This window comes from Lepidochelys olivacea (genome assembly GCF_965140295.1).
Source record: "Lepidochelys olivacea isolate rLepOli2 genome assembly, chromosome: 21".
Classification (NCBI taxonomy): domain Eukaryota; kingdom Metazoa; phylum Chordata; order Testudines; family Cheloniidae; genus Lepidochelys; species Lepidochelys olivacea.
Window position 1 is genome coordinate 16,165,050 of NC_140431.1, and position 17,712 is coordinate 16,182,761.

The window sequence follows — 17,712 nt, forward strand, 5'->3', positions numbered from 1 at the left end:
CTTTGGGCTCAGCTACTCGAGGACACCATCACACACTTGCTCCTGGGTACACAGAGCCAGTACCTTACACAGTGAGCGCCAGTGTTCATGGCAACGTTTGTGACTATAACTCCCTTGCTGAGCACCGTGTGAGCCAGGGGGTCCCTGTGTTTCTTCCTCCAATCTCTAGCAAACTAGGAGCGTACGCCCTTTGTTCCCTGCAATGATCACACAACATGGCTCTCCCCTGTGCCTAAACACAAGGGCCAGCTACCCTGACACTAGCATGGAGAAATGGTGACCCCAGGGGGGCAGAGGGTGAGGTGCCAATAGGGAAGGAGAGGGGGAGCAGCAGGGAAGAAGTGATGCTGGGGGGAGGAGAAAAAAACCTTGGGGGACGTAAGTGGGGCCTGGGCCTTTTGGAAACCCCTGCGTGGGGAGGGGGAGGTATCGATTGCCTGCCCAGAGTTCTGTTCCTGGAGTACTGCATTGGAAGGATGCCAGCTCGGCCCAATCCCCTCTTTGCCCTGGCAGTTGATGCTCAGTGCAGCCATGGCTGAGGTCCGCTGGTGCCACGGGCCGTGCCCCTCTCAATTTCAGGGGTGCTTATTTTCTTCCTCTTGCTTCTCACGCTTGCAGCACACAGTAGAGACATCTCCCCTAGCTGGGAAGCAGGGGCCTGATTCTGATCAGACCCAGGGGGAAGCCAGGAGTAACCCCGCTGGGCCCCATTCCCCTCTCACTCACCCAGGGGGAAGCCAGGAGTAACCCCGCTGGGCCCCATTCCCCTCTCACTCACCCAGGGGGAAGCCAGGAGTAACTCCATTTAGGTCAGGGGAGCTGCCTTGGTGCTAAACTGGGTGAACAAGAGGAGACTCGGGCCCGCTGTTTTCCGGGAGGCTGAGCGCGAGCTCGGCTTCGGATTAACTCTCCGTGCAGTCCCCTTGCTTCGAGCCCCATCTCCTCTGCCAGCGGCTCGAGCCGTTTTCCAGCCGCTCCCTCCTCCTCCCTTTCTGCCCAGGCTCCTCCCCTGCCGGGAGTTGGTTCATTTAAAAAGGTACTGCCCCGTGTAAAACAAAAGCCGGGCGAGAACGATTCGGGCGGCGCGTCCCCTTTAAACCCCTCCCCCTCCTTCCGCCCAATTCGGTTTTGCTCCGCAGCCGCGCCCCTTGCTGGGCAGGCTCTAAACGTGCCGCGGCGCCCGTGTGAGCGGTTCTCTGCCAGGTGCAGCCGCCGGCGCAGCAGCGTGAAGCGCCAGGGAGGGCAGCGCAGTGCAGCGCAGGATGCCGGCGGTTCTCGGGTACTGGGACATCCGCGGGGTGAGTCAGTCCGTGCCGCAGCCCAGGCTCCGGCTCCGGGGGGGCTGTCTAGCAAAAGCTGCTGATTTCACTTCTCCCTCCCCTGGGCAACCATGGGCCCCCCGGGCCTGACTCTCCGGGTCCTGTCTCTGCGTGGGGCCCCGCCAAATTCACCGCCAGGAAAAGCGTGTCACTGTGTGCGCTTGCTGTTCCCCTGCACGCCACAGATCTCGCTGGGAGACCAGCGCGTCTCAACCTGGGGGCCCCGACCCAATGGGGAGTTGCAGGGGGGGTCACAAGGGAACTTTAGGGGTTACGGTATGGCCACCCTTGCTTCTGAGCCGCCTGCAGAGCTGGGTGGCCGGAGAGCGGGGGCTGTTTGCTGGGCACCCTGCTCTGAAGGCAGCCCCCTGCCAGCAGCGGTGCAGACCGAGGGGTGGCCATGCCCTACTGTGCCATGCTTACTTCTGGGCTGCTGTCTAGCTCTGAAGAAGTAGTACCACCCCCCCCCCATAACCTTGTGACGGCCACTGCCCCCCCCCCTTGTTGGATCAGGACCCCTACAACATTGTGACATTTCAGATTTAAACAGCTGGAATCATGAAACTTGCAGTTTTTAAAAATCCTAGCACTGTGAAATTGACCAAAATGGGCTGTGAATTTGGCTGGGCCCTCTTGATGGAGCTGATGCTGCCCCTGCTTGTGAATTATGCCCTGAAGCCCGCCTGCCCCTCCTTGCAGCGAACGCAGCCTGTGGGCCCCACTGCTTTCCTGCATGGCTTTCAACAGAGCCCTCTGCTTTTGCAAGAGTCTCTGTAGATGAGCACCCAGAAAAACCAAATAAGGTTGCCCCGCACTTTTGGCCCAGGGGTCTCTCGGGATCTATAGGCGGCTTCAGAGCAGTGAGACAGGTGTTGGGGAAGTGGCCTCTGTTCGCTCGCCACAGTGAAGAGTGAGGAAGGGGCAAGTAGAGGGCCAAAGCACCTGACTCAAGATTGGAGGTTGGGTAGATCTCGCGCCATTATCTATTTCCCTTCCCACCCCAAGGGGACAACTGGCTGCTCACAACAGGGATGGTCTCAAGCTGTTCCACGCCACTGGAAGGCAGAAACGGCCTTACCCCTGAGCATGCCATCTCCTGCTCCCATGCACGTGGCGCCGTGCGCTGTAGCCCTCGTGCCTTGCACGGTGTCCATGTGGGAAGGGCTGGATTGCAAAACTGTTACACGTACAAGCCCTGCGTGCAGCTGGGGGTGGTAGGTTTTGAGGCTTGGTTGGCACTGGGCACCAAACTGCTCTGCCTGGGCTTGTTTGAGCCTGCCTTGTGTTGTCAGACACCACCGGTGTGGTGTTCTGCTCTGTTCAGTGTTGATAACAGTTGGCTGCATGCGTGTGTTCCCTCTGTGTGCTGCCCTGGCTCTGCAGATAGCTGACCCAGCAGACCCCGAGAGAACCCCCAATGACCACAGACTCCAATAAGGTACGAAGGCACCTAGCCAGGTTTATTGTCAAACAAAGCACAGTAATAGTTCCCCGTAGACTCTACAGGACATACTATGAATATGTGCCCCCTGACAGTGGACCGGCTCAGTCAGTGGTGGGACTCTCCACTGCCCCCTAGGCCAGACAAAGACACTGCCCCAGGGATGCATCTTATACATAGGTACAAACAAGTTATACATAATTCCTGACGTATTGAGGTGCATCCCCTCTACGTAGCAAGGTGCCGCCTCTCACCTTGTACATGTTGGTTTGAACAAAATAACCCCATCCATCATAGTACCCTTTTGCCCCTGTCTGTAGGATGGGTCGGCCTGTTCCTTGTTATGTGTGTGGAACGTGCAAGTATCAGAGTGTTCTGGTATCTAGCCTCCAGGACGTTCTAGGTCTGTATCTTCTTGCAGCATCAGCCCTTTCCTTGCCAGCATCTGTGAGCAGGGCCCGCCTCTGGCTCCCAGCTTAACTTTGCTGTATGTCAGCAGAGTCTTGACCATTCCTTTAGCTCAGGCTTTAGGCCTCCCACTGGGCCTCTGATACCAAGGGTTTCTGTTTCAGGGCTTCATCTTACTACAGCTCCGCGAGTTATGCAGCCTCTTCAGTGTTGGTGGAACTGGTGTAATGTTTCTGGGCAGCTGACAGGAATGTGGAGCAGCCTGTCTCTGCGGGCAGGGTGCTGCTCAGGGTGCTGAGTTCTAATCTGGCTCCTCTCACTGACGACATGTCCTCAGGCAGGAATGTTGGCTTCATGCAGGGTTTTTCCCATTGTTTGAGTTCCCGATTTGTGACGGCTGGGGTCTGGTCTTCAGGTGATGCCCGTTGGGCACCCAAAATTAGAGACCATTCTTTAGACACTAGATCTTAATCTGTGCCTCAGTTTTCCTTTCTGTAAAGGGTGTGTGAGACTGACCTGCCTTTTGTATGGGCTAAGAGGTGTCTAAGGCACTTGAGGACAAGAGCTGTAGTGACTGTCACCAGGGAGGGTACTGACAGGTTAAAGAGGAGAAGTCACTGCTCCCCGTTCGTTGCTGCAACCACAGTGACCTGGCTCCTGAAAGACAAACCAAGGGGTGACATGAGTGCTGCCCTCTGTGATGGGTCCTTGCCTCCTGTACCCCACCCCCCAAAAAGCTTGGAAATTCAACCCCAAGAGATTCCTTTGATGAAAGTGGTGGGATGTTATAAGCTGCAGAGACCCTAGCTCAGGGAGCCAGATCTGAGCCTGTGGGGATGGTGGCCTAGATGACCTCTTCAGGCCTCTTCCAACCCTAATCTTCTATTAGTCTAATTACTTTAGACCAGTAAGACTCAGACTCAGGCTTGCAGGCTGCCAGTGACTCTTTGTCGTGTCTTCTGTGGCTCTTTGCAGCACATTATTAAAACACCGATTTAATTATTAACCAATCAGGGTGCTCCTGCTATGGTAGCCGATTGTAGTCGATAAATTAATACTTGCACCGTCATTTTGCTGTGAGACTAATATAGTCACGAGATGTTTCCTGTCACACTGTCTCAGTATGACTCTCTAGTACTGTAGTATATGAAATCATGCATTCACACCCCTGTGGCTCTTCTGGGTAAAGCTGATGGCTAACTTGACTCCTGGACCCCTGAGGTCAGAACCTCCCTGCTCTAACACGGATACATGCAGGCTCTCACGTTGCCATGGTCTTCTCCCTGCAGCTTGCTCACTCCATCCGACTGCTGCTGGAATACACGGGCACAGCATATGAGGACAAGATGTACAGCTGTGGGGAAGGTGAGTGCTGCAGGCAGGGAGCAAAGCTAGCCCTCCCCTGGCTCACTGAGTGGAAAGCAGGCGAAGGGGCCAGGAATTGCTGGTTTGTGTAGGAGTTCTGTTCCTGGCTCTACAGAGGCACCCCTTTCCCTTGCCTAGGCAAAAGGCTGTAGTGAGCCTGCTGGTAGCTTTGAGGGCTTTTTGCCAGGCTGACTTGGACTAGTCCCAGCTCTGTGCAGTCTGAGTTTCCAGAGAGTAAAGGGGCTTCCTGGTCCCACAAGAAATTCTTAGCATGAATCTCCTTCCGTGGCGTGCCATGCATTCCAGAGGGTCGTGTGCTGCAACATGCTGACCTGGTGTTTGATGGGGTAATGTTTACGCTAAGGAAGTAGGGAGTGGATCCCACAGTCCTTGGCTGTTGGATTGGTATCTGACAAACCATGTAGTCAGGGCTGGATTAACCAATGTACCAATGAGGCCTGAGCCAGCGTAGAGCTGCTAATCCTCTGATGTCTAGCCTGGTGTTTCCTAGTGGCTAGGTCATTAGAGATGACTCTTAATTCATTAATTTCAGGACTGCGTCCTGTTTTACCATTCTGCTCAAACACCTACTCCTAGCTCTCAGCAAATCCCAAGTGCTCCACTGAGTGCCAGTAGTGATTTGGGCATGTCACCCTGCAAAAAGTGTTTGTCTGGGTTGGCTAACTCTAGTTGCCTTCACTTCCTAGTTAAGGCAGTTGTCGTCCTAATGTAAAGTAACAAATAGACTTAAACACCAGACTCCCCTCTAGTCTTTACCATTGGTCGACAGGTTGAGTTAAAACTACAACTGCCATGTCTGTCGTCACTAGGATTTTAACTTGTGGTAAGAACACTTTCTCTTGGTGTGAAAACACCTTTCGTGTTCTCCTCTTGCCCTGGCCAAATTCTAACTCGTCTCCACATTCTACCAAGCTGAAACCGCAGAGGACAACCAACTAGATGGAGAATGCCCTGCATTGTGCTCTAACATGTTGCATAGGGTTGTGGAGAGCTCATGGGGCTGCCCCATCTCACGCTAGGGGCAGTAAGTGTGCATGGATGAGTGCTCTTATCTGCCAAATAAAGCCCCAATTGGCTGTGAGGTTTTGTACTCAACATTGCCCTCTAGAAACCGAGAAGGCTTATTTCCTCTTATCTGGTGTAGGCTCTTTTAACCTGTATTCCCAGCAGGTGTAGTTCCACGCTTGTTATCCAGGCCAGAGTTTTTGGATGCACTGCAAGTTGAGTTTGGCTGACAGTGGACTTTGAGTTAAGTTATTGACAGAGTTGTAAATAATAAACAGGGTGGACTCAAGTTAATTGGCAGCCGGTTCAAATTACAACAGGTCCTGAAACTGTGCACCTGTTCTAAAGAAAACTGTATCTGTCTTAGGGTGCAATTTTTTTAAACTGGCTTAGCTAAACTGGTGCAAAGGGCTATGTAGACCTTCTGACTTCAGTTCAGACCAGGCTTATAGTTATGCTAAAATGAAATATACCTGACTTAAACCAAAGTAAAGGGGAGCCACGCAGCTTTTTGCACCAGTTTAACCTACACCAGGTTAAACCGCAAGTGGCTAGAAGAGAGCTGGCCTGGAAGGATTCAGGCTCAGGCCATCTTTGACTTAGGACCTGACTTTCAGGAGTGCTGAGCCCCTGGTATGTTCTCCACCTTCAGTGAGCTGATGTTGCTCAGCACCACAAAGAATCTGCACCACAAGTGTGTGGCATGCTGCCCTAAGATGCCAGGGGAAGGAATTAGGTGGATATTTTGGCAGTGGCCTGTGATCGACCTTCTGTTCTCCTTCCAGCTCCAGACTATGACAAAAGCCAGTGGATTAATGAGAAGGAGAAGCTGGGACTGGATTTCCCAAATGTATGTAGAATTGCTCTGGGTGGGTGGGCAGGCACCCTGGGGGTGTGGTGGGTTTGGGGATTTCACTGATCAAGATGGATTCTGGGTGGGGACCAATGCCGGGGTATCAGTGGGGTTCTTGTGCAGCTGTAGCAGGGAGGCAATGAAGAGTCAGGGAGTGTGTCCAGATGGGGAGTGTGGAAGCCGGAGAAGTGGGAAGAGGTTGCTTACTAACCCTGCCTCTGACTGCCCTTCCAGCTGCCCTACCTCATTGATGGCAAGAACAAGCTTACGCAGAGCAATGCCATCCTCCGGTACATTGCCCGCAAGCACAAGTTGTGTGAGTATCAGTGGGGGAGGTCTGGACCTCACTAATGATCAAGGGGCTGGGATTTGGCTGGGTAGCTGCCAGTGAGCACTGACATTTGTTTCGTCTCACAGGTGGCGAGACAGAGGAGGAGATGCTGCGAGTGGACATGCTGGAGAACCAGGCTATGGATTTCCGTATGAGCCTCGTAATGATCTGCTACAATCCCGACTTTGTGAGTTCATCCATGGTGTCCTGGGGGGCTGCAACAAGACCCTGTTGATGCCACGCAAATCCCACTCCAGCACAATGCTATTGGCACCACAGGGTTTTCCTTACTAGATCGGGTCCCTTTAGCTGGTATTCTTTTTCTGGTCCAATACTTAATCCTTCAGGGAAAGTGAATAATGGTCTCTGTCACTTGCATAATGCTGTACCTGGAGGATTCCTTCCTGGCCCTCCCAGGTGACCTGCCCTGAAGCTTGATGCTGCTCACCCTTAGGGTACGTCTACACTAGCCGTTGGATCGGCAGGTAGTGATCGATCTATCGGGGATCTATTTATCGCGTCTAGTGTAGACACGATAAATCAATCCCTGATTGCTCTGCCGTGGACTCCTGTACTCCACCGCGGCGAGAGGCGGAAGCAGAGTCGACGGGGGAGAGACGGCCCGTCGACCCTGCGCTGGGAGGACACGAGGGAAGTCGACCTAAGATGCGTCGACTTCAGCTACGCTATTCTCGTAGCTGAAGTTGCGTATCTTAGGTCGATCCCCCCCCAGTGTAGACCGGGCCTTAGATTCCTATTATGACAATGGCAAACTCTAGGTGCCCTTCCCACTAGAAGAATTTACTGTAGCTTGGGTGGGCACAGGGTTGCCTTGGTCTAATCCACAGCTGTCTCTGAAATCTTTCCCTCTTCCTCTCTGCAGGAGAAACTGAAGCCTGGCTACTTGGAGCAGCTGCCCGGGAAGCTGAAGCTGTTCTCCCAGTTCCTGGGGAAGAGGAAGTGGTTTGCTGGGGAGAAGGTACATGGTGGGGGTGTGATTGGGGGAGGGGCATGGGAACAAACTCTACTGCCCTGTATCACCTCTGTCTCTCTGTCTCCAGATCACTTTTGTTGACTTTCTCATGTACGACGTCCTGGACCAGAACCGCATGCTTGAGCCCAAGTGCCTGGATCAGTTCCAAAACCTGAAGGATTTTCTAGACCGCTTTGAGGTGAGGTTTGCCCTGACTCCTGTAATGCACGACTCTGGTTACCCAGGGAACGCCCAGCTTGCCGCGGGGGCATGGGGCTGTGACCCATTCCGCTTGGTGTGACCAGTTTCTCCATTCCAGCTGCAAACATTAACTCCTTTGCAGAGAACTTGGCCTCCCAAGCTTCTAGCAACAGGCAAAGAGTTCATTCTCTAACAGATACAGCAGCTGCCGGAGTTATTGCTATCAAGTACTTGTTAGTGCTTCTGGTGGTAATCGAGATGTCTGCTCTATTGGTGCCAGAGAGGGGCAGTCTGACAACTCTGGAGAGAGTGAAGTCCCCTCTGCTCTGTAGCCACACAGGTTTCTCCCCCTCCCCAGTGCTCTATAGATGTGCTTCAGCCCTGACTCTGAGGCCTTCCTCTGAGAGAAAGGGAGTCTCTCTCCTTGGCCATGTATCTGCTGGCCTCTCTGCTGGCCTCTGAGGACTGGCTACCTCCTTCTCTAATGGAGAGGTAGCCACTTCTTGGTGCCCTGCTTGCTTGGTGATCTTGGCAGACACTCTTCAGGTGGCACTGGCAAGCTGGGACAGGACACTCCTACCCTGTGAGCTCTCCTAAGCAATGTCTCGTGGGATTCCCAAAGCGCACTTGCTCCTGTTCTGCTTAGCCCTTGCTCCGTAGGTTGTTGGTCATGAGCTGCTCTAGAAATGGCTGAAGTGGCAGGCACTGGCTCCAGGGGGAAATAGGCGCTGGGACAGAAAGTCCATACCTGCCATTAGTAGTTTGCTGTATTATTCCTGCCTGACTTCAGCCATAGCTTTGGTGAAGCAAGAGAGTCCTCGTATGTGGATCAGGAGCAATGGGCCAGCCTCCAGCCTGCCAAGGTACAAGGCAGTATCCAGGAGCTGGTTATGGATTCCTACCTTTGGCCTGGCCAGAGCAGAGAGCAGCACTGGGGCTTCTCTAACCTGTGGCAGGAGGCAATAGTCCCTAAAAGGTTATCTTAAAACAGAGGACGTGCTCTGGCCACTCCTGCCCTGGGGACTGTAGGGGGGAAGTACAGGAGCCAACTTTGCACTCAGAGGTTCACCACTCTTCAGTGCTGGAGGAAACCCTATCTAGTTAGGCGTGTGGTCACTCCTTGAGCAGCACAAAGGGAGTAGGGCAGAAAATGTCCAACCATGCCATCAGGTATAACTGGTTCCTCAGAGGCTTGCTAGACATAACACTGATCAGACTCCTGACCCGGGGGCAAAGGGAACCTCCTTTGGTGTGGCCCAGAAGAGGCTTAGGCTTCATGTTCATGTTTCAGGGGGTTGAGGCTGTGTTGTGAGGTGGTCTGGGAAGCAGACTGTGTCTTCCCTCTGCTCAGGGCTCTTCCTCTGCTCTCTCCTCCCCCCCAGGCCCTGGAGAAGATTGCAGTCTATATGAGCTCTAGCCGCTTCATGAAGACTCCCATCAACAACAGGATGGCCAAATGGAGCAACCAGAAGAAGTAGATTTGTGTGGAGGGGAGGGGCTGGAGAGGAATAATCCAGAGCCCCCACTTGCTGTTTGTGTATGGACTCCCTCAGATCGGATGTTGTGAGGGGGTGAACGGTTGACTCTGTTAAGTGGCAGCTTTAGTGAATTGCTCTCAGTAGAACCATCTCTAAACGTGTGTAGTAACCCTACTCTGAAACGCCCAGCCAATAAAATGTTTAGTAATTGCACAATGGCTCCCTCTTGCTGAACTGCTGTAGCCTCCCTGGGAGGAAACCAGCCTCTTCCCCGTGTCTGTTCAGTTAACACAGCTGGGAATAGCCACGTACCCAGCACCCCATCACGTCTCCTACAGGGCATTAAGACCAAATTCTGCCTTGGCTTTTATGCTTCTGCAGTTGTCAGTGGAGTGGCAGAGGTGGAACACGACCCCATTTCCTCCAACCCCTGCTCATGGGAGAATTGTGTTGGTGATACACCTGCCTGGGTGGCAAGGGTGAACTTTAGGCCGAGAGGTGTCTGAACCAAGCTAACCGCCTGAGACTCATTTGGTGCTGATCCGTGTTGCTTAGTGGATTTAGGGGGCTGCTGTTACTGTAGATCCTCTCCAAGGGAAGAGGCTCTGGCCTGTTTCCCATTCCATCCTTGTTGGTGCTTAAAAGCCTTGTCTCCTGGCAACCAACCACTTTCCTGCGGTACTCTACCCTGATGTCCCTGGCCTTAGAGGTTATGTGGGGGAGTGATGCCGCAGGCTGGGTTGCCATGGCTCTGGCAACTCAAGGACCAGCATCATCTGAACTTGCAGGGGAGGTTTCCTGTGCCCCATCAATTCCTCTGCAGATACTTAGTTTAAATAGCATTAGGTAGCTTTAGTAAACTGGGGGTTTGGGAAAGTCCAGCTGTTGGTGAAAGACTTAATACTACATAGTAAACAGGTTGTCAAGGCCCCAGTGATCTAGATCTGCTTTAATGTTCTGGAAGAAGGGAAGCTATGTCTAGCCTGGGTGTAGATGAACTGGTCTAGGAACAGGGTGGATTTGATTTAAACCACTAGTCAGGAAGGCTTGATTTAATCATGGTTTTCTACATAAGTGCATTCTTGTTGGTGGTTATAACCTTCATACATATTCTTCTACAATCTGACTTGTGGTTTCATTTTTAGAAGGTAAAAATGTTTACATTTTTAAACAGTAATTTATTTTGAAAACTTTTCAGATTAGTTTTTTACAGCTATACTGGGTCAGAAAACGAACGATTGTTTGGTTATTTCCTTTACCAAAAGTAATTGAAGCAGATAGTTCACCTCCCAATGACTTCATAAATATCTCCAATTCAACAGGTTAATTATTAATATTTGGAGGATTTTCTTGCCATGCTGTATTAGGAGGAGAACATCACCAGACATTTAAATTGTTTTATTTAACTAAAACAACATTAAGTATTCTGGATTTTTTCTTCAACAGCAGATATATAATTTAACAAAACAAGCATAAGTCCCTCGCTTCTCACATTTATATCCAGACTTCTTCTCCTTGTCCAGATCTATTCTGCCCCCAACAATCTTCTATTCATTGAACTTTTTGAAACTTTGCACCTTTTAGAGATAGGTAAAGGACTGACTCTTTGTACACAAATTTGCAGAGGGACAAATAGAGTTGAGGTCTGTTATTTCTCACCTCTCTATTTAAAAACATTTTTGCTGTTAAAAAGCATGTTACCTCTGGAGACACAAATCCAGTTTGAGAACTGCAAAACTAAGCATCTCTGATGGTATCTTCTAGACTGAGCACTGAGTCCCATTGGGTTGATAAATGATTTAGGTTAATCTTTCTATACAGAAGCTCCTGGAACCCCATAAAATTGGGTCTCTAATCCACGATCTATTGGAACTCATTTACAAAACTCTTCTTAAACATTACATGAATATATTGTCTCATACTCTAGAATTAGAATTTATAATCCCTCTTCCATGATGAGATATGAACTCTAATGTATCTTAGTTAATACTATCTTGAGATAGTTTCCGCCCCCTCCCCCTCAAAAAAAAGCATTTTATCAAAAAAAAGCTGATTTAAATCAAAAGGTTTTTTTAATCATTGATTTTTATCCACCCTGTCTAGGAAACATCAAGTGGCCTGATTACATAGCTTCACCCTAATTCTCTAGAATCATGCAACTGGCTTAACAAGCAGCCAGAGATAAGGCATTGGGCATGGCCTTGTTTTGCATCAAGGCTCTAAGCCCTGGTCTACACTAGGAGTTGAGGTTGAATTTAGCAGCATTAGATCGATTTAACCCTGCACCCGTCCACATGACACAGCCATTTTTTTCAACTTAAAGGGCTCTTAAAATCGATTTCTTTACTCCACCCCCGACAAGGGGATTAGCACTGAAATTGGCCTTGCTGGGTCGACTTTTGGGTAATGTGGATGCAATTCGATGGTATTGGCCTCCGGGAGCTAACCCAGAGTGCTCCATTGTGACCACTCTGGACAGCACTCTCAACTCAGATGCTTTGTCCAGGTAGACAGGAAAAGGCCCGTGAACTTTTGAATCTCATTTCCTGTTTGGCCAGCATGGCAAGCTGCAGGTGAGTGCGGAGTTCATCAGCAGAGGTGACCATGATGGAGTCCCAGAATTGCAAAAGAGGTCCAGCATGGACCCAATGGGAGGTACAGGATCTGATCGCTGTATGGGGAGAGGAATCCGTGCTATCAGAACTATGTTCCAGTTTTCGAAATGCCAAAACATTTGTCAAAATCTCCCAGGGCATGAAGGACAGAGGCCATAACAGGGACCCAAAGCAGTGCTGCATGAAACTTAAGGAGCTGAGGGAAGCCTACCAGAGAGGCAAACGGCCACTCCAGGTCAAAGCCCCAAACATGCCGCTTCTATGATGAACTGCATGCCATTTTAGGGGGTTCAGCCACCACTACCCCAGCCATGTGCTTTTACTCTGTCAATGGAGGGGGAGGCAACATGGAAGCAGGTTTTGGGGACGAGGAAGATGATAGCTCACAGCAAGCAAGCAGAGAAACCAGTTTTCCGGACAGCCAGGAACTGTTTCTCATCCTGGACCTGGAGCCAGTACCCCTCGAACCCACCCAAGACTGCCTCCCAGACCTGCCAGGCAGAAAAGGGACCTCTGGTGAGTGTACCTTTTTAAATAGTATACATGGTTTAAAAGCAAGCATGTTTAATGATTAATTTGCCCTGGCATTCACGGCCAGTACAGCTACTGGAAAAGTCTGTTAACATGTCTGGGGATGGAGCGGACATCATCCAGGAGAGCTTCATGGAGTACTCCCAAAGCCTTTGCAAAAGGTTTCTGGGGAGGGCAGCCTTATTCCGTCCACGATGGTAGGACACTTTTTACCATGCCAGGCCAGTTCCACGTAGTCAGGAATCATTGCAGAACAAAGCATTGCAGTGTATGTTTGCTGGCGTTCAAACAACATCCATTCTTTATCTCTCTATCCTCAGGAGAGTGATATCATTCATGGTCACCTGGTTGAAATAGGGTGCTTTGCTTAAGGGGACATTCAGAGGTGCCTGTTCCTTCTGGGCTGTTTGCCTGTGGCTGAACAGAAATGTTCACCGCTGTTAGCCACGCAGTGGTGGGAGGGGTTAGCCATGTGGTGTGGGGAGGCAAAATGTGACCTTGGAACGAAAGCACATGTGCTATGTATGTAATGTTAACAGCCAGGTTTACTGTGAAAGTGTACCCATTGTTCTATAAAATGTCTTTTTAAATACCACTGTCCCTTTTTTTTTCTCCACCAGCTGCATGTGTTTCAAGGATCACAGGATCTTCTCCTTCCCAGAGGCTAGCAAAGATTAGAAGGCAAAAAAACCGCACTCGTGATGAAATATTCTCTGACCTCATGCTGTCCTCCCATACTGAGCACAGAGGAATGCATGGAGGCAGACGTCAGAGTGCAGGAAAGCACAAAATGAACGAGAGGAGAGGTGGTGGGCTGAAGATGATAGGCAGCTGCAGTGTGATGAGAGGAGGCAGGATTCAATGCTGAGGCTGCTGGAGGATCAAACTAATATGCTCCAGTGTATGGTTGAGCTGCAGGAAAGGCAGCTAGAGCACAGACCGCTTGTACAGCCCCTGTGTAACCAACCACCCTCCTCCCCAAGTTCCATAGCCTCCTCACCCAGATGCCCAAGAATGCAGTGGGGGGGGGGCTGCCGACCACCCAGCCACTCCACCCCAGAGGATTGCCTAAGCAAGAGAAGGCTGGCATTCAATAAGTTTTTAAAGTGCTGTGTGGCCTTGTCCTTCTCTCCTCCACCACCCCACCCGGTGCTTCCCTCCTTCACCACCCCTCCCTGGCTACCTTGGCAGTTATCCCCCTATTTGTGTGATGAATTAATAAAGGATGCATGAATGTGAAGCAACAATGACTTTATTGCCTCTGCAAGCGGTGATCGAAGGGGGGAGGGGAGGGTGGCTAGCTTACAGGGAAGTAGAGTGAACCAAGGGGCGGGGGGGTTAATCAAGGAGAAACAAACTGAACTTTCACACCGTAGCCTGGCCAGTCATGAAACTGGTTTTCAAAGCTTCTCTGATGTGCACTGTGCCCTCTAACCACCCTCGTGTCTGGCTGCACGTAACTAGTGGCCAGGCGATTTGCCTCAACCTCCCACCCCGCCATAAACATCTCCCCCTTACTCTCACAGATCATAGAATATCAGGGTTGGAAGAAATCTCAGGAGGTCATCTAGTCCAACCCCCTGCTCAAAAGCAGGACCCACCCCCAATTAAATCTTCCCAGCCAGGGCTTTGTCAAGCCTGACCTTAAAAACTTCTAAGGAAGGAGATTCCACCACCTCCCTAGGTGTGGATATTGTGGAGCGCACAGCAAGCAGTAATAACAGTGGGAATATTGGTTTCGCTGAGGTCTAAGCGAGTCAGTAAACTGTGCCAGCGTGCTTTTAAACATCCAAATGCACATTCTACCACCAATCTGCACTTGCTAGGCCTGTAGTTGAACAGCTCCTGACTACTGTCCAGGCTGCCTGTGTACGGCTTCATGAGCCATGGCATTAAGGGGTAGGCTGGGTCCCTAAGGGGAACTATAGGCATTTCAACATCCCCAATGGTTATTTTCTGGTCTGGGAAGAAAGTCCCTTGCTGCAGCTTTTGAAACAGACCAGAGTTCCTCAAGCCCTGAGCGTCATGCACCTTTCCCGGCCATCCCACGTTGATGTTGGTGAAACGTCCCTGGTGCTCCACCAGAGCCTGCAGCACTACTGGAAAGTACCCCTTGCGGTTTATGTACTCGCCAGCTTGGTGCTCCGGTGCCAAGACAGGGATATGGGTTCTATCTATGGCCCCACCACGGTTAGGGAATCCCATTGCAGCAAAGCCATCCACTGTGACCTGCACATTTCCCAGGGTCACTACCCTTGATAGCAGCAGATCTTTGATTGCATGGGCTACTTGCATCACAGCAGCCCCACAGTTGATTTGCCCACTCCAAACTGATTCCTGACTGACCAGGTAGCTGTTTGGCATTGCAAGCTTCCACAGGGCTATCGCTACTCGCTTCTCAACTGTGAGGGCTGCTCTCATCTTGGTATTCTGGTGCTTCAGGGCAGGGGAAAGCAAGTCACAAAGTTCCATGAAAGTGCCCTTACACATGTGAAAGTTTTGCAGCCACTGGGAATCGTCCCAGACCTACAACATTATGCGGTCCCACCAGTCTGTGCTTGTTTCCCAGGCACAGAATCAGCGTTCCACCACATGAACCTGCCCCATTAGCACCAATGGGCAGCGGAGACTGCGGGAACTGTGGGATAGCTACCCACAATGCAATGCTCCAGAAGTCAACGCTAACCTCGGTCCTGTGGAAGCACTCAACCAAGTTAATGCACTTAGAGCATTTTGTGTGGGGACACACAATTGACTATATAAAAACGATTTCTAAAAAAACGACTTCTATAAATTCAACCTAATTTCATAGTGTAGACATACCCTAAGTAGCTGCATGGATTAAGGTTGCACAGACAAATGCCCTCTTTAAAGAGGCTGCTGTCCACCAGCCACCATACACACAGAGCCAACGGGGAGGGAGGTCACTCATCCAATACAAAGTGCTTCACATACAATGTAGAGCGTAAGCTACTCAAGGCTTGAGGACTTCTGGTTCTGTGCAGTTCATAACCCAGTTCTTTAGTGGCTAGCTCAGTGTCAGTCACTTCACTAGGTTGTGAATTTTCCCCAAACTGAAATGTTCAGCTTGATGGGTGCCAAACAACTTGACGCACACATGCCCATCTCCCCTTCCTCATCGTAATCTCCACTGCATCAAAACCATTTTACCATCCCCAGTGTCCGTGGAAGAGGGAGGGTAAGAGGCTGTCCCCTAGTCCCAAGACTCTTCCAAAGTCAGCTCCTAAAAGGGGCTAGGAAAGAGCTGTTGATTCAATCACTTTATTTGTAGTCAAGAACTTTCTTTACAGACCATTAAACAACCTTTACCTAATAACTGCTTACATTGCTCCTGGCTAGAAGAACCTGGGAGAACAGTACATGCTTTTGGGGAGCATCTTGGCTCTGCAGGCTTGATCTTATTGCACCTACAAGAAAAACTTTCTACGTGAGACTTGCAAAGGAAGAATAGTAGGGAAAGAAAGCCAAGCATGCTAGGGGGTGTATCTTCTGGGGTGATATGATTTAAACTCTAGTGCAGATGCTGTACAACTGGGAGAATCGGACAAAGCCTGTTGGGGAGCTAAACTTATCTGCCTTTGACCAGACTGCTGAAGTCCATGCTTAGTTGGAGCGTATGTAGCTCTAAGAATAAATAGCATGATTTGTAGTGCAGGAGTATCTAGGAGCCCCAGTCATGGACCAGGACCCCTCTGTGTGAGGTGCTGTACAAACACTGAACAAAAACAGTCCATGACAAGTAGGTGACACATGGCTTTCGGGGATCACTGCACCCACTCTCTGCACTGGGCACAAGAGGCAGGGGAAGAGACTCAGAAGACTCCCAGAAGAGCAGGAGGGCTAATGCTGGGAGAGACCTGCTGTCCCACTGTTCAGTCTCTGGTCCCTGTGCTGCTTCTGCCAGATCGGAGATGGTGTGGAAGGGAGCCAGCTAATCATGAGGGCCAATCTGCAACAAGGAAGAGAAGTGCAGGGTGCTGAGGTTCCAGAGGCGGCTGGATGGACAAACCTTGGGCCTCAGGCTGTGCCCTGCGGAGCCCAGGGGCCAGGCTAGCGCTCCGCGCAGCGGGACTGGTCCCCGCAGAGCTAGCAGAGTGGGAAGAAAAGGTCAGTCGGTGCTACTCTCCAGTTTTCAGGGGGAACCTTTCACGGATGTGCCCCTCTCCTCCCCTGCACATTTTGGGAAACTTCCTTCACCCCGCTCCCCAGTTTTGTCTCTTTTTTTGGTTTTCCGTCCCCCCCACCAACTGCATTTTACCACTGGATTTCCCCCTCCCCCATTTCAAACAACTGGAAAAGCTGCTCGTTTTTTTTCTAGTTTATCAAAATTAATTTTCTAAATGGAAACTTGTTCAGGGGTTTGAAAAGCCCTTTTCTGACAAATAGTGTTTGAACATTTTTGCTCAGTTCCATGCTGCTGATCTTCAGTAGCTTTCAGGCAGCTAGCTCTGGTACTTCCCTAGCCCCTAGCAGCAGAGACTCTAAGCACCTCGCACTCCTTAGAGTATCCTCACCGCCCCCTATGCTAGGTACTCCTCTGCCTGCCTTCCCCGGGTCTGCAGATGGCACCGGGGTGCAGGCAGGAGCTAGGCCAGAGCTTAGAGGGAGACACCAGTGCATATGCCCAGAGGCAGAAACTTAAAGGCCTAGGGAACTTTTACAGCAAAAATTTAGGCTCTGAGTTTAGGTGCCTATGGGGTTCGGTGGCTGCCAAGCAGGGTTTTGTAAAGTGCAGTGGTGCCTAAAACTGGGCAATAAGTACCTTTGTGGATCTGGGCAATAAGTACCTTTGGGGGGGAGGGATAGCTCAGTGGTTTGAGCATTGGCCTGCTAAACCCAGGGTTGTGAGTTCAATCCTTGAGGGGGCCATTTAGGGATCTGGGGCAAAAATTGGGGATTGGTCCTGCTTCAAGCAGGGGGTTGGACTAGATGACCTCCTGAGGTCCCTTCCAACCCTAACCTTCTATGATTCTATGATCTGGGCTGAAGGGTCTCAAAAGGAACCCCAAAGCACCCAACCTTGGAAGACTGTGGCCTTCCCATAAGTCAGATATGAATACCTGAGCTAGGCCCCCCTATGCTCATCTCTCCCCCGCACACTAGCCCTCTGTATGTTTGGGGAGACCCCTACAGAGTGTTCAGTGATGGCC

General features: G+C 50.8%; 2 protein-coding genes across 3 annotated transcripts in view; one reads left to right on the plus strand and one right to left on the minus strand.

Annotated features, from left to right (window-relative positions):
• The first annotated feature begins 1,125 nt into the window (after positions 1 to 1,125).
• On the plus strand, positions 1,126 to 9,611 carry LOC311511003 (glutathione S-transferase Mu 1-like). The gene is made up of 8 exons (XM_084611210.1): positions 1,126 to 1,298; positions 4,458 to 4,533; positions 6,345 to 6,409; positions 6,647 to 6,728; positions 6,830 to 6,930; positions 7,627 to 7,722; positions 7,805 to 7,915; positions 9,300 to 9,611. The coding sequence occupies exons 1-8, from the start codon at positions 1,263 to 1,265 to the stop codon at positions 9,393 to 9,395; spliced, it is 663 nt and encodes a 220-aa protein (XP_084467336.1). The 5' UTR covers positions 1,126 to 1,262; the 3' UTR covers positions 9,396 to 9,611.
• Positions 9,612 to 13,775: 4,164 nt separating this feature from the next.
• Positions 13,776 to 17,712, minus strand: part of EPS8L3 (EPS8 signaling adaptor L3) — a 29,620-nt gene continuing 25,683 nt past the window's right edge. For both annotated transcript variants that reach the window (XM_084611536.1, XM_084611535.1), the window contains one exon: positions 13,776 to 16,511. In XM_084611536.1, coding sequence (XP_084467662.1) covers positions 16,494 to 16,511 — 18 coding nt within the window. In that variant the 3' untranslated portion in view covers positions 13,776 to 16,493. The remainder of the gene's footprint in view (positions 16,512 to 17,712) is intronic.